The sequence below is a fragment of the Rhipicephalus sanguineus genome, chromosome 2 (assembly GCF_013339695.2).
Source record: "Rhipicephalus sanguineus isolate Rsan-2018 chromosome 2, BIME_Rsan_1.4, whole genome shotgun sequence".
Classification (NCBI taxonomy): Eukaryota; Metazoa; Arthropoda; class Arachnida; order Ixodida; family Ixodidae; genus Rhipicephalus; species Rhipicephalus sanguineus.
Genome location: NC_051177.1, coordinates 36,576,372 through 36,591,482, shown reverse-complemented (window position 1 = coordinate 36,591,482; position 15,111 = coordinate 36,576,372). Strand labels below are relative to the sequence as shown.

The following is a 15,111-nucleotide window of genomic DNA, read 5'->3' as shown; positions in this document are numbered from 1 at the left end:
CTGGGCCTGCACTTTGTTTATTTTACGGATCGTAGGTACACAGCGAGTGAAGAGAGGACAATGAACTGCCGAGGATATACGCACGTGAGCATGCTGAGATAACCAGGCGGGCGCTACAACGAGAGACCCTCTCGGTGAAAGCGAGGAAACACGTAAATCCCGTCGTTTTCCTGTGTATTTTGTGCTCGCTACGTTCCCTTTATTTCGCACCCTGTATATTAGCTTCGATTTTGCGCGTGAGCGACGTTGTGAACAACGAGCCTTGCTGACAGTTGTAGTTAGCTTGGAGGCCACGTCTACTAACATCTGGTATCGCTGCAGAGCATATAATTCTGCGCGTTAGCATTTGTTCTTCGGCGCATATAATTGCACCTTCCACAGGAAGCTCTACAGAATTTGCGGCAATATTTTTCCGCGAATATAGAGCGCCGCATGAATCCTGTGTAGTGATATAAAAGCCGCAGGTGTTGTGGACCCCGACCTTCAACGCATGGGCCTTTGAATGACGCTTCTTCTTCTTTCTCTTAACAACAACAACAACAACAACAACAACAACAACAACAACAACAACAACAACAACAACAACAACAACAACAACAACAATAATAATAATAATAATAATAATAATAATAATAATAATAATAATAATAATAATAATAATAATAATAATAAACGAATCTCACAGGGCCCCTTACGCATTCGCCTAAGACGACTCGAAGGCGAAGGCCAACTTTTTCTTCTCAGTCGATGTGTTGATTGATCCCCTGCCACCCTGCAAGAGCTTTGTGCACCTAACGTGGCTTTGCACAGCGTCCAGGATCGGCCCACTTTTGACGAAGCGATGACGTCATGTGATGACGGCCCGTTACGTGACTCCACAATGACGTCACAAAGTTTGGTGATATGTGACGTCATAACGTGATGATCCTAGTCATCACGTTATACGTGATGACTCGGCATCAACCCGAATTATAACTCGGGTTGATGCCGACGACGCCGCCGACGGTCAACTTTCGCGTTTTATGAGGCGTCTAAGGCTTTTGCTTTAATAATTACGATAATCACACCTCCACCATCATCATCGAAAGTGTGTGCCGTCCTTGGCGCTAATTCACTAAGCTTGTCCTTCGTGAGTCCTGTTTGTCATAGGCTGGTCACCTTCGCTAGTGATATGCCTCGTTTCATGATTGGCTGAAATTTGTATCCTGCAAATATCTCCAGAGTAAAACGCACTTGTGAACACGGCGGGCCCTTGCGCGTTATTGAAATTTTCTTACGCGTACAACGGAGGTTTTTCGCTTTGCCACTGCGCGCATGTCTACGGCACGCGTGCGTTCTTTTCCCGACGTATACCGTTTCTCAAGGCGCGCCAACTATAGTGCGTTCTGGGCAGGAAACGTCGCGAGGCCTAAAAATCTCTCTCGACCGTAGAAGTGATTTTCGTGCCGCCTGGTGTCCTCGTTGCGAGGATCGATACTCGGTTTCTATATCATGCACGCCTGCTTACGTGCAGAAACGCGGTCTCTCCCTTCGACTACCGCAGCTATAACGCGGTGCACGGAGCATTTCGACCGCTGTATCGCGAACTATGTATAATAGGAAGTGGAAAGGAGAGAGGAGGGAGAGAGAAAGGCGATTGGAGGGAGCGAGCGCGCTGCGTTGGTTCGCCTTAATTGTCTTCGATGCACACTGCTACCTCGTTTCTCGTCCAAAATTACTATTGCGCCGCTCACGCGCAGCTGTGTAGCAAGCAGGCAAGCGTAGCCCACGCTATACAGTCTGCACTCTTGCGTTCCGAATTTAATCGCTGCCGCTTTCACCGCTACGTTTCTACGAAAGGAAGGAAGGAAGGGATGAGCTTAGACGTTCCCTGCAACAACGAACAACTATCGAGCGCGTGCTCTCTGTTCGCTCTCACTGGAGTCGCTATTGCCATCACCGTTGCCTTGAATTCGAGGGCTACGCCGAAAGGCGTATAGGGAAGAGAAAAAGATAACAAGGGCCGAATTCACAAAACTTCTCTTCTGTAAGTGTATTTTTACATTGGTCAGCCCGCTTCGCTGATATGTCCCGCATCGTGATTGGCTGAAATATTCTCTTACGAAAATTGTTACCGTAAGACGTTTTTGTGAATACGGGCCCACAAACGTACCCTACAAACCCGCACCTGGATCCGCGTTCACAAAAAACGCCTTACGCTAAGAATTTTCGTAAGATAATATTTCAGCCAATCGCGATAAGGGGCATGTCACTGCCGAAGCCGGCTGACCAATGAGAATGCGCACCTACGAAAGAGAAGTTTTGTGAATTCGGCCCCTGATTTGTTGTTCGTAGGCTGGGATGCGTGGAGGTTTATAGGCAGTGGCGTTCTCCGGCAGAACACGAAGTCGTGGGTTCGGATGTCACTTTTCTCTGGCGTTGGAACGCAACAACACTCATGTACTTTGCCCTTGATTGCGCGTTATTGAAAGCTTGTGGCCAAAGGCCCCCGCTACGGTGCCCCTCATAACAATCTTTAGTTTCTAGAGACTACTCTCCGTACTTTAACCCGAGCACATGCTGTAGAAGATCCTCTTCGTGACCACTCATTGATGTTCACTGATGCCGCGAACATGATTTTTAGAATGGTCGTAGACCAACATTTCTTGATCTCGCTCCCCTCACCCGCTGCTCCCCCTCAAAAATGGCTACCGCCGCTTCTTCTTGCCCTGAGGACCGGTTCTGTGTGGCCCGCGGAACGCAGGCATCGTCTTCGCGGCGCCGCTGCACCGAACTGCACCGATTGCGGCGCGATCGAAACCCTGTGCCACCTATTGTTTGACTGTCCGTCTCTCAACACTGCGCGGAAGCGGCTCGCCATGAAGTACCGCCTCGTCGGACTGCCGTGTGCGACCCTACAGGACTTGCTCCATCCCACCGGCCACGTACACCGTCGCCGATCAGCCCTTGCGGCCCTACTAGCTTTTCTCGAGGATGCCGGCCTAGTCGAACGAATTTTCTAGCCGCTCACCACGGTGACTCGGACGCCCGTTCTCCTGCCCCCCCACCCCCTCACCGTTTTTTTTTTTCACTCATACCTTTCTTTTTCTTCTTTTACCATACTCTTTTCACTCTCACTGTCCCTTTAATCCCCAATCCCCCGTGAGTGTATCGGTTGAGGTGTCCTCACTTGAGAGACAGTTATCGTACACTCCACACCCAATTTCCATTTTCATTTCCTTCTTCCTTTTAAGAATCACCTCCCCCCCCCCCCGCCTGGAAGCGATTAAAATTTTCGCCTACAATAGTCGTTAATCAAGCTCGCGTGAGGGAACCACGCGCTCACCGATGACTGAGAGCTGTAGCGTTGCCCTGACCTCTCCCAAGGTGTTGGAGGCGACGCACACGTACTGCCCTTCGTCTTCAGTCTGCACACCTCCGCTCCAGTGCAGGACTCCGTCGAGAACCGTTGGTGCAGGCGAGGACGACACCGGCGCGAGCCTCTGTCCCTGCTTGCGGTACCACCTGTACCACAGCCAAGAATGGTCGTCCATAGGTGGGTGAAGGCCTCTGTTCGGGACGCCGTGTCTCTAATGCGCATCAACCACGAATGCTTCGAAACGCGCACCACATTGCGAAACGTGTCATGCGTCCTGCATTCTTCCCGTCTGGCCAATGAGCGCGTGGTAATCGCAGAAAGTCTCCCTAAGGAAGCTGACATCAAATCGACAGTGCTCATACCTGTTTAGAGCCACAGAATTTGCATTTCTCCCTCGCTTGAGTTCTTGGGTTTTCTTCTTGAATTTGAAAGAGAAAAATCACTAATCAGTGCGCAGAGGAGAACTCCTCTTTTGGTTTATTTTTACTGGACCACCGTTTGCATCCGATCAAATGGTGGTCCAATCGAATTGAAGGGGCAGCTCCTTATTCATCAATAAATTAACTTTTCCTTCATCAATAGATTGATGAAGAGGGAGTTAAGTTTGAAAAATTGCAGGTTGACATTGCATTTTAAAAAGCCCGAAACAGTGCGCGCTATACGAACACGCGTATACGCACAACATGCCACAGAACGCGACAGTGTCATTGGAAACACGATCTTTTCATATGCCTTTCTTATTCGCATTATTTTCTTCCAGAAAATGACAGTTATGTCATGTGCAAGCTTCGCCTTTTAGGACAGGCCTGGCGATAAGTGTTACCTTATCTAATAAGCAAAATGTGAAAGCGGAACGAGAAAAATCTACGGAATGTTCGTTTTCTTTTAGTGAGACTCCAGTTTTCGGTTCGTTAAGGTGGTAACCTATCAGCTAAGAGTCATTGGCGAGGCTTACTTGAACTTCGGTGGAGGCCAGCCTTGGGCTAAACAGACTAGGTCAGTCGGGCGACCTTGATCTACCGTCACGTGACCCGAGTGGAAAGTGATTGAAGGTGTCTGGCTTCCGGTTGTTTCTGCAGAGAAGGAGAGATAGATAGATAGATAGATAGATAGATAGATAGATAGATAGATAGATAGATAGATAGATAGATAGATAGATAGATAGATAGATAGATAGATAGATAGATAGATAGATAGATAGATAGATAGATAGATAGATAGATAGATAGATAGCAGAGCTGGGCAGAGATACTCAGAAAAGTATTCTGGAATACAGATATCGAAATACATCAACAGGAAGCCTAAAATACAGATACTGAGATACATTCGCCTTTAACGTAACGGGATATTTCGGAGATACTTTTGCAATAAGACGAAAAAAGTATTCCGGAATACAGATACAGCGATACAGATACTGGAATACTTTTTTTTATTTCAAGGATGGTCATACTACGTAAAGACATTTGCGTATTAGTGCAGCATAATGGTATTAAAGTTGCAGCGCATTGAAACTTTCAGTTCATTTATTTATTACAGTACCCCTAGGGCCACTGAGACATTACAGAGGGGGGGGGGGTACAAAGTACATAATAATTATTAATGACATAATTACACGTATCAATTGCAATAAAAATACACCATTTCACATCAACAGTAACAAGCATTGGACACCGAAACGGACATACTTGGTGACAACAAAATGAACTATGCTAGAAATAGCACAGTTTTAGCAAATCACTTAAATAACTAATGAACACCAGTGAATTGAGAAAAAGCATAAATTTATTTTCCACATAGGATAAACTTTGCTGAGAAGGTTGCTGCATGTGTGAGCTTCTCAAATAGGCTGTCTTCTAAACAGCGTCGCTTCATCCTCAGCACGAGACTCGCGAAAGAAAAAAAAAAGTCTCTCTACCGGTGAAGGCGAGCACAAATTCGTGTTATAGTGAATAAATGCCGCCTTCATAGCCGGATTGCCCTGCAGAGTGGCGATATCTCTTCTCGGGTCATCCAGATACCGAAACACTTCCGCCCTTACGTGGGTTGTTCTGATCGTTCAGAAGCTGAAGTCGGCCCCCATCTTCGGAATCCTCAGCCGTATGGCCCGGCCGGCGCCGGGTCACACGGCTGAGGCATCCGCTGCGCGTATAGGCCGGCCATAATTACCTACGCGCAATGGAGCCCAATATGTCAAAACTGCAGGATTCAAACATTGGCTTCCCATAATCACGTTCCTTAGGGGTGAGAGGGTTTAAGCCCTCCCGAGTCGCTCCTGACAGCTCTCTAAACAGACGTGGAAACGGGGATAGCTGCTCAGAGCGCTCCATCAGAAACTGTAGCAAGCACTCGTCGCCTGGGTCGAAAGGGTCCCTCTTTAATAAAGCTGTCACCACCACCGACGCTACCAGCACCCATTTCAGCACGCCGCAACAGGCGAAGTCGGCTCCGGCGGTGGAGCCTGGTACCACAAAAGACCGTTTCACGTTTGCAATCAATCAGGAACGCACCCTGAAACGTTGTAGAGGTGGCTGAAAGCGCGACAAAGATAGCCATCTTCTAGTCACTTCCGCCGCGACTACGGGAACTGCTTTTGGAAGTACCGCCGCTTTGATAACTGAACGCACGCGAAGCATGGCAAAGCCTCTGTTCCAAGCCGGTATCCGCGCGGGGGGTCACGAAGTAATGGCTTGCCACCCGAAAAAAATTAGGCGTGCTGTACTGGCCTTGAGAAACAGCGACTTTCGTCGGCAGAGGCCGGCAACACTGCCGTCTGCGGCGTCGCGCGCATTCCCCACATGGACCATTCTGTGCTTCAGGGGCAACCATCGCTCCCTATCTGTCGGCGACCGGCGGCGCGCCTTTGCTTGTATTGGCACAAAAACAAACAAAAACCTACCATTATCCTATTGGAAAGACGCCTCAACTCATTTCCGACAAAAATAAATGTAACGAGATACCCGTGTGCTGCATAGTATCGCGATACAAACGATACATCCTAAAAGTATTTCGTTACTGAGATACGAATACATTTTTCAAATATATCTCGATATAGAAATACAGATACTCAAAAGTATCTTTGAAATACTGTCGCGATACTCTTGTATCGCGATACTGCCCAGCCCTGATAGATAGATAGATAGATAACGGGATCGTGACGTGGACGATGGCAGCAGTCGGCTTGTTCAAGACTACTTTTTATTTGGGCGAACCTGTGCCCGGTAAACGAGAAGTCAAACTACAAGCGATACACGCTTACACTGATAGCGGAGAACAGAGCGTCGGCCGTCGATAATCTGAACTGTGGCAAGGCGCGCCGGCATTTTATATATACGGCGTCGAACATTCGAGCCTTATCGCTGGCGGATGCGTTAGTTCCAGAATAATCTCCGCTGTTCGCGTTTGCGCGCTCAAGCCTATAAGAAGATTCTAACATAATCTGGAAGGTTCCCAGACATTAGGGCGCTGCTTGAGCAAGGCATCGGCTACGCATGCAACGGACTTATTAGATGAAAATAATAAAAGAAGCGCGCGTGGCATTGGCGTCCTCTGAAAAAACATCGTCCCGATGCTTGTAACAGAACATGGAAAGGAAAAAGTGCATGCACAAATAAACTACAATGACAAAGGGAAAAAAAAGCAGAGTCCTAGGGTTCGCTAACGCGTATAAAACGGCTTAAGGCGCACGACGTGGACGACTTCAGGTCGCGCGCGGCGCCGTTGAGAGTTCGCGATGCCGTCCGGGTTGACCTCGTAGTCTAGAGCGCCGAGGCGTCGAAGCACCTTGTATGGGCCGAAGTATTGCCGAAGAAGTTTTTCACCAAGTCCACGTCGACGTATCGGCGTCCAGACCCGAAGCACGGTCACCGGGTTGGTATTCCATGTGGCGTCGTCAAAGATTATAGTGACGGCAGTCGACCCTCCGCTGGTCCTTGATGCGCAGGCGGGCGAGCGGTCGGTGACATTTGGTAGCATTGCGTCGAGCGTCGTAGTCGGGCTCCTTCCGCAGACCGACTTGTAGGGCGTCATCTGCGTCGTTTCTTGTATGGCTGTGTTGTATGCGAAGGTCAGGTACGGAAGGACGCAATCCCACGTCTCGTGCTCGACGTCGACATACGGTGCACTCTTAGAGGGAACACGCGAGCGCGTGGCTGGATCTCCGCGGAGCGCTAACTGCTGGCGAGATTTGTAAATGCAGCGCATGCGTATAGATTCGTTACGGCGGTGCGTGCCTCGCGTCGTCTGCTGCCTCTATGCGCCAGCGCTCGGCGTGCGCTGATCTTTACCGCTTTTGTTTTCGAAGTTAGCAGCAAGTGATACCAAATCTGCCTTCCGCTTGTTGAATAGGCAGTTATTATTTTTTTTTTGTTGCAAGGGCAACCTTAGTATATATGTTCGCTGCATCATGCTTCAATTGTCTTGTCTGTTATCAGTAGTGGCCAGTTGCTGTAGCAGTGTGTGAAAATGTATAACTGGCTTGAGCAGGCTCTTGGTGCTGTTTTCTTGTACAAGTTGAATTTTATTTTCATTTAAAAGAGTATGGACGTGCACTAACACACCAGCTTTGCATCCTCCAAAAGTCTTGCGGCTAGTTCTTGCCCCATATATCCTCTGTCGCAAAAGGATAATCAACGAGATGTCTCCTTCAAGTTTACCTTCAGGTATCGTTCTCTGCATGCCTTATTTCATTGTGGCCCTGTGTTGTTATAACAGAAGAATCTTATTGTAAAAAAATAGTTGATCTTAGAACCTTCTTCGCATGATGCTTCAGCGAGCCTAGAAACCAGTCCAGTTAAACCTTGCGAAAGGGTGCAGCAGCAAACGAATGCGGATATTTTTTTTCCTGCCTGTTGAATGCCCGGCGAGCAGCAGAGGGACGGCTAGATAAATTGCACCCCGAAAAACGGAACCGCTTTCTAGCGCTTTCCAGGAATTGCTTGGCGCATGGGCGGAGAAGTAGCAGACGACGCCGGGCGAGCGCTGCCCTTACAAGGGTATGCGCATGCGCTGCATTCGCTGCATGCGCTGCATGCGCTTGTGTTCGTGTGATCTTTCGTATTTTCGTCTTCCTTGTTGCGCCGTTCTGAAGCCTGCATTTACAAATCTCGCCGCCAGTCGGCGTTGCGCGGGCTGTCAGCCATGCGCTCGCGTGTTCCCTCTAAGAGTGGACCACACTCTACATGGCCAGCGTGTCGGCGATGGTCTTATTTGGCGCACGGTGAGCCCACTGGTCTGTGGGTGGTAGGCGGTGGTCCGGCGGTGGCGCGACCTAACCGCAACGCAAGGTGACGAACTAGCGACCTCGACGTTCGCATCGACGGCCACAAGGTCACCGCTCTCGTCGATACTGGAGCCGACAATTCCGTCATCAGTGGGCCGTTCGCCACAATGTTGAAGAAAGTTAGGACTGCTTGGGAAGGCCCCGAGATCCGGACCGCTGGAGGGCATCTAATAACGCTGTCTGGAGTCTGCATAGCAAGAGTCACCATCAATCCTGCGAGCTTCGTAATCTTGCAACATTGCTCGAGGGACGCCATACTTGGCATAGACTTCTTAAACCATCACGGCGCCGTCATAGACTTAAGAACCAAGTCCATAACTCTATCGTCGGACAAAGAGACACTACCGGATACGAACCCATGTCAACGTGTCCTGAACGTACTCGAGGATCAAGTCACCATTCCGCCTAGATCCAGCGTAATAATCCCCGTCAGCATCGTAAAGGCTGAAGACATCGAAGGTGTCATCGAGAGTGATCAGCCTTTGCTGCTAGACTGTGGCATTTGCGTTGCAAGATGCATTGCTCGGTTGCATGAAGGAAAAGGCAGCGCGATGCTAAATAACTGAGCAGGGGCACCACGATTGCGTACATCGATGAAATCTTGGCCGTCAGCGATGCGCTTGCCTTTTCAGATTGTAACATAATCTGGAAGGTTCCCAGACATTAGTGCGTGGCTTGCGCAAGGCAGCGGATACGCGTGCAACGGACTTGTTGGGTAAAAATAATAAAAGAAGCGCCCGTGGCAATATTGCCGCTTCTGGCATCTCTTTATAATCGCGTTGTACGCCTATGAAAAGTGCAATGCCAATTTTTTTTCAACGAGTGCGTTCGAGCTAGTTGGCACTCCATACTTCAGCACCGTTAAGCGCAAAATTTTTGCGCGAAGAAAGAAAAGACATGGATAGGCGCTGCGCCCTTACGAAATGGACAATGATAAGATAGACATGGTATAGCGCCAGTCAGTGTCTATTTCTTCCTTCATCCAAAAGCTTCGCGCTTAACGCTGCGGACCCCTTTCTCTTTCTTTTCTCACTTTAATTCGTGTTTTGATCGATACAATGTTCGATATACTCTAAATTAGAGCAAATCAATTACGTCAATAAATATAGGCACCAATATAGATAGAGCGTAGCCGCAGGAGTTTGTCATACGCTTTTGCATTACGACATAATTTGCAGGTACGTCAGTTCCCCAAGAAAGAAAACAAGAACAGGGACACACAAAACTGCGGTACGACTCGCGCTGCTTTTAAGTAAATTACGCACTAATAGAGGCAGTACTGCAAAACAAAACAAAAAAAATTAATCCAAGCAAGTCATCGCGATTCTGACGCTCCCTGAGGCTGGTGGTGTAGGCTGCACATGACGTGCGGCTGCTAAATTAATCTGTTTTTTCTTGTGATTCTTGTGAAACGGTTGTTGTCCATTTGTATGTTTTCTAAATTTCTTTTATCAAGCTAAAAAAATGTTTCCGGCAAACACCGAGCCGACGTCGCCGCACTGCCGAACCAGAGGAAACACGTTTCATCAATCATGGACTCAAAAAGAAGCGAACAATAACAATGAACGGCGTCGGTTTGTAACAAATTATGATAAATAAGTTTTCTAATTACGGCGTCCTATTTCCCGTCTACGTGATGAAAGTAGTGGAGCGACAGAAAAACATAAGAAGAAAAACACCGACCCGACAGATTTCGCCCGAGCGTGAAAGTCTGATTCGTCTCCGACACACAAAAAAAAAAGAAAAAAAGAAATCCTGCGAGCCGCTAATTAAGAGATCGTGACAGATTATACGCCTCAAGTAACGGGAACAGGAAGAACAATAGCGGGCACAATGGTTGAACAGTTTTTCCTGTTTGGTTTCCGCCAAATTTAAGGAAATGAACATGCGGGAAAATTCGGGGCTGTCGCGTCACGTAAATGCATGAGATTGCCTTCACAATAACTCCTACTTTTGGTTTTATGAACGCGTCGGAACAATTATTTTTCATTAGTGATGGTTATTAAATTGAAAAGAGAAAAAAGAAATGGAGAAGTATCGTGCTAAATTAAGGGATCAGAATGATTTTTTTCGTGAAACCGCGCAGGGGATTGGTTAGCGCAAAGCGAGCGCTCGAAAGTTGACTCGAACAGAAAATTTCTGAATAAACACAGCAAAAAAAGTGGGGAAGTTACACAGAGATAGCAGCTGCTGAAGCGCTGACTCAGCGACATTGTTAGCCTGAAAAAAAGAAGGAAAGAAAACTAAGTCGGGCTTTGGGATAAAGTTTGGGGCGTGAATGATTTACGCCCGAACAGCTTGTTAAAAAAAAAAGAAATCGTATTCAAATGTACACTCTGCTCAGAAGTGTTAACTATATAGCTGGTTAGTTTGGTTAAGTGACGTCGTAGTGGGCAACCAGTGTTTTTAGTAACTGGGTTTGGAAAGTCTGGCTTTAAAGGAGCTCGGTCGAACAAAAAAAAAAAAAAAGCTTTTTCAGGCTCGCAAATTACGCTAGAGCTGTAGCTTCAGCCGGTGGTGTCGTAAACGTATTTTGTGCGAGTAGCTTTCGCAGAGCCACTGGAAGCGATTTGATGGGATAAGCTCCTAAACTGTTTCCTTCCGAAGTTTACATAAACTTGTGATTGATATTGTGACTAGCGTTTACTCTGAAATGTCGAATGGTCTGTTGCAGGTTGAAGGTCCGTTGCAGGTAAAGAGTGGGGCATCGGAAGCACTTATTCCTAAATAGAAAAAGAGTTCTGGGCCGGCATCTTGTGCGCGTTCTACGACAGTAGCTAACATTTTTGCCGCACGTGAATGGTTGAGGATCGCGCTTACGTCACGAACGAGAGCGCAAGTCTCGCTCATTCCCATGTAGTAGGATGTTCGTTCGTTTTTGGAACGAAAGACCCCGACTTCTGTTTCCACAACTATTGTGTCGGTCGAATGCGTATTCATTCGTCATGACAAAGTGTGCTGCTTGTGGCATTGCGTGACGCGAACAAAATGTTGTTGCTGTTCATGTTAGCAATCAAAAACACCGTGAATTGAAAAAAAGAATCGGGCTGAGAATTGCCTCGAAAACTGTATGTATGTATGTATGTATGTATGTATGTATGTATGTATGTATGTATGTATGTATGTATGTATGTATGTATGTATGTATGTATGTATGTATGTATGTATGTATGTATGTATGTATGTATGTATGTATGTATGTATGTATGTATGTATGTATGCATGCATGCATGCATGTATGTATGTATGTATGTATGTATGTATGTATGTATGTATGTATGTATGTATGTATGTATGTATGTATGTATGTATGTATGTATGTACAAAACTGCGCCATCCACGTACCCGTAGCATGGTAGTGCGCATACGTGGAGCTGGTCCTGTTTCGGCGGGTCAGCATGTCCTCCGTGTGGCAGCGGAAGCGGGCAGCTTGCGTCAGGCTCCGCACGTACAGATCACCTGATGACGTCATCACGTACCGGTCTGCGAGCAAGGGAGAAAGGGAGGTTGTGTTTGGAGGAAAAAACTATCTCCTTTTGATCTTAGGTAGAATACGTACGGAGTCTAATTTGCAAAGTGTGGTTAGGAAACAGGTTGGAGCGTTTGTGTATGCGCGGACTGACACGCACGCACGCACGCACGCACGCACGCACGCACTCACTCACTCACTCACTCACTCACTCACTCACTCACTCACTCACTCACTCACTCACTCACTCACTCACTCACTCACTCACTCACTCACTCACTCACTCACTCACTCACTCACTCACTCACTCACTCACTCACTCACTCACTCACTCACTCACTCACTCACTCACTCACTCACTCACTCACTCACTCACTCACGTGCAGTTTCTATCGAAAACCGCTGTTTCTGGCGAATAACTCATCACAGATGCTATATAACGTCTAAAAAAATTGTGGCACTTTCGCACTATAGTGGTGCCAAGCCTCGATTAGGAGCGCAGCCGGGTGGCCTTCCTTCTTTCTCTTTTTTTTATGTTCTTCTCTCCCTGTTTCTTGTATCTGTTCATTTCTATTTTTTTCTTTCTATTTCTTTCTCTGTCTCACTCTTTCTATCTTTATTTACCTTTCTTCTTTTTTCTCTTGAAAGTGACAGAGAGACCTTTTTTTCTCTTGAAAGTGACAGAGATGTTTTCAAGTGGTCCGGAGGCTGTGTTTATGTTAAGAGAATTATGTATGGTGACGTATGGATACATTTTTATGACGGTGCGTTATATAAGGCGTGACGTTTACGAGGCAAGTTCTTGGGCGGCATGTGTTTTTTTTTTTTCAAGAATGGTATGAGGAAGACGGGCGGCAGTCGGTATTTCTGTCTTGCGAAGAGCCAGATTCGGGCCGAAGCTTCAGTATATAAACTACATTGAAGGAGTCACACGTTGTCAACCGTTGTCAACGTAAGTTATTATTTTAGAGTACAGTTTCGTGCAGTACCCTACGTCCGCTGTGTGTATATAAAACCAATTTTACTGGAACTAACTCATTTTAGTAACGTTGTATACAACTACAGCGCTAGACCAACTAAAGGAAGTTCTTTCGCAGCAAATTTTTAGTTTTCTTTTATTCAGAAGACTTGTCGCATGGCTTTTTTTATTTCATTTTGCTGTAGGCACTTGAAAAAAAAATCCCCACCACATCCACGAAGTGAATGATGTTAGAGGAGCTTGCTCGGAGATAATCAAGTAAACCATGAATGCTCCGTACAATTCCTCTAAGGTCATATAAAGACGTGACACGTGTTAGAGTAGCGATTGTGGTCAGGTTGTTGTCGAACCACAAACGTCGCAGACCTTGCAGCTGTGACAGAACGTGTGGTCGGCGCCACCAACTTCAGGTAGCGACCGCTTTCGGCTCTTGGCCGCTGCATCCCGCGCCCGTACCTCTTCGAGGCTCTCTTGCCGCCGCTTCCACGCTGCTTCGGCTTCGCGGGCTTGGATCTCGGGGTCCGCACGACGCTGACGTCTCTCTTCGGCCTTGCGAGCTCTCACCGCCGGGTCTTGGCGGCGAGCCCGCCTGCTGCTGCCTTGCGAGCTCTCCGCTCCGCCACCCTGTCTTCTTCGTTCATGTTATTAGTATCGAAGCGCACTGACTGACGACTGTCGAAAGAGAGCGGAAGCGCCCAGTTTTGACCCTCTAGCGGTCTCCTATCAAACTAGAGCACGCGCCGGAGTGGAGCGAACGCCGCATGCTACAGTTAGCTGTGATACATGTGGTTTTGCCTGCGTTAATATCATCATCAAGGCGCTCGAAGAACAACAAGAAGAATACTTCTCTTTCGCGCGAGCGTGCGCTGAGATAGTTACACTTTACCTAAAACTATGATAGTTCCTGATGGACAAAAAATTGAATGAAGTAGTTTCATAACCGCATTGACGTTACTTGGGAAATAGCATCTTCAAGTAGCCTTGTAAATTATCTCAGGAAGTTAGCAGCCCATGAACAGCGTTAACCATTTTACTAGATTTAACTGCCTTTTTCCTTGCGAGAAAAAGGGAAGAGCATGTACGTTGCATATAAAAAAACAAAGGTTTAGCAGCCCCGTTATTTCTTATCGCTACACTTGCAATTTCGAAGGCAACCTCACATAACCTAATCTAACCTAACCGAGCCAGATCTAACTTAGCCAAACATCACTTGGTAAAGTTTCCCAGAAAAAAGAAAAAAAGAACGGTTTCCAGCGTTTCGATTTAAGAACTACGCTCGAGATTGAAAACTATACGAATTTATGTGCTAGCTTAACCATCGATCAACTTCTGTGGTTCCTATATCGACGCAGACTTGTCGAATCGTTTCACGAATAATGTTTTTCTGTCTTTGAGCGTTAGTGAACATCGCGATTGACGTAAGTGTACACCGTCGGACCTCGTACTCAATTTAAAAAATAAAAATAAAAAGGGTAGGTTGGAGCATATCCGCGATTACCGATCGTGTGGTTAGAGGTATCGGTCTCCAAACCCGGTTTTTCTAGGTAGTAGGCTGATAAAAGAACCCCCTATCTGTTCGCTGTCTTCTTAATTTTTTTTAGGTATATATAATCGTTACCCGACGGCTGAATTTACTATCGATTTCATTTAATGTATGTGTAATATTTTTGTCCTTTATTCAGTGATATCCACGTTGAAATTCTGGCACAGGTTTCTATACTAGGCCCTTCTAACTAAGCTTTGCATGCTTAATATTTTTAAATTAAGAGAAATGATAGATCGTCCATTAACTGAGCGGCATACTCGTGTTTCAGAAAAAAGAATATCGTTCTCCTCTTCGCTTCGGTTTTGGAAAACAGTTAATGAAAACGAGCACGGCAGTGTGCGCGTGTCACTCGATATTCGCATTTTGCCATTTTTAGAACATCACGCAAAGATGTGATGCAACACAACTGTACGAAACGGTTGACCTTCATTTTCCTCAGTCTGATATACATGCTACCTCGGATTCTCTGACAGCACATTTA

At 46.8% G+C, this 15,111-nt stretch overlaps 1 protein-coding gene across 1 annotated transcript in view; it reads right to left on the bottom strand.

Annotated features, from left to right (window-relative positions):
* LOC119382741 (Down syndrome cell adhesion molecule homolog) overlaps positions 1 to 15,111 on the bottom strand; it is a 159,208-nt gene that overhangs the window by 38,002 nt on the left and 106,095 nt on the right. The window contains exons 4-6 of the mRNA XM_037650571.1: positions 11,982 to 12,119; positions 4,314 to 4,431; positions 3,326 to 3,504 (exon numbers count right to left, since the gene is read on the bottom strand). Of these exons, the coding sequence (XP_037506499.1) occupies positions 3,326 to 3,504; positions 4,314 to 4,431; positions 11,982 to 12,119 (435 nt within the window). The remainder of the gene's footprint in view (positions 1 to 3,325; positions 3,505 to 4,313; positions 4,432 to 11,981; positions 12,120 to 15,111) is intronic.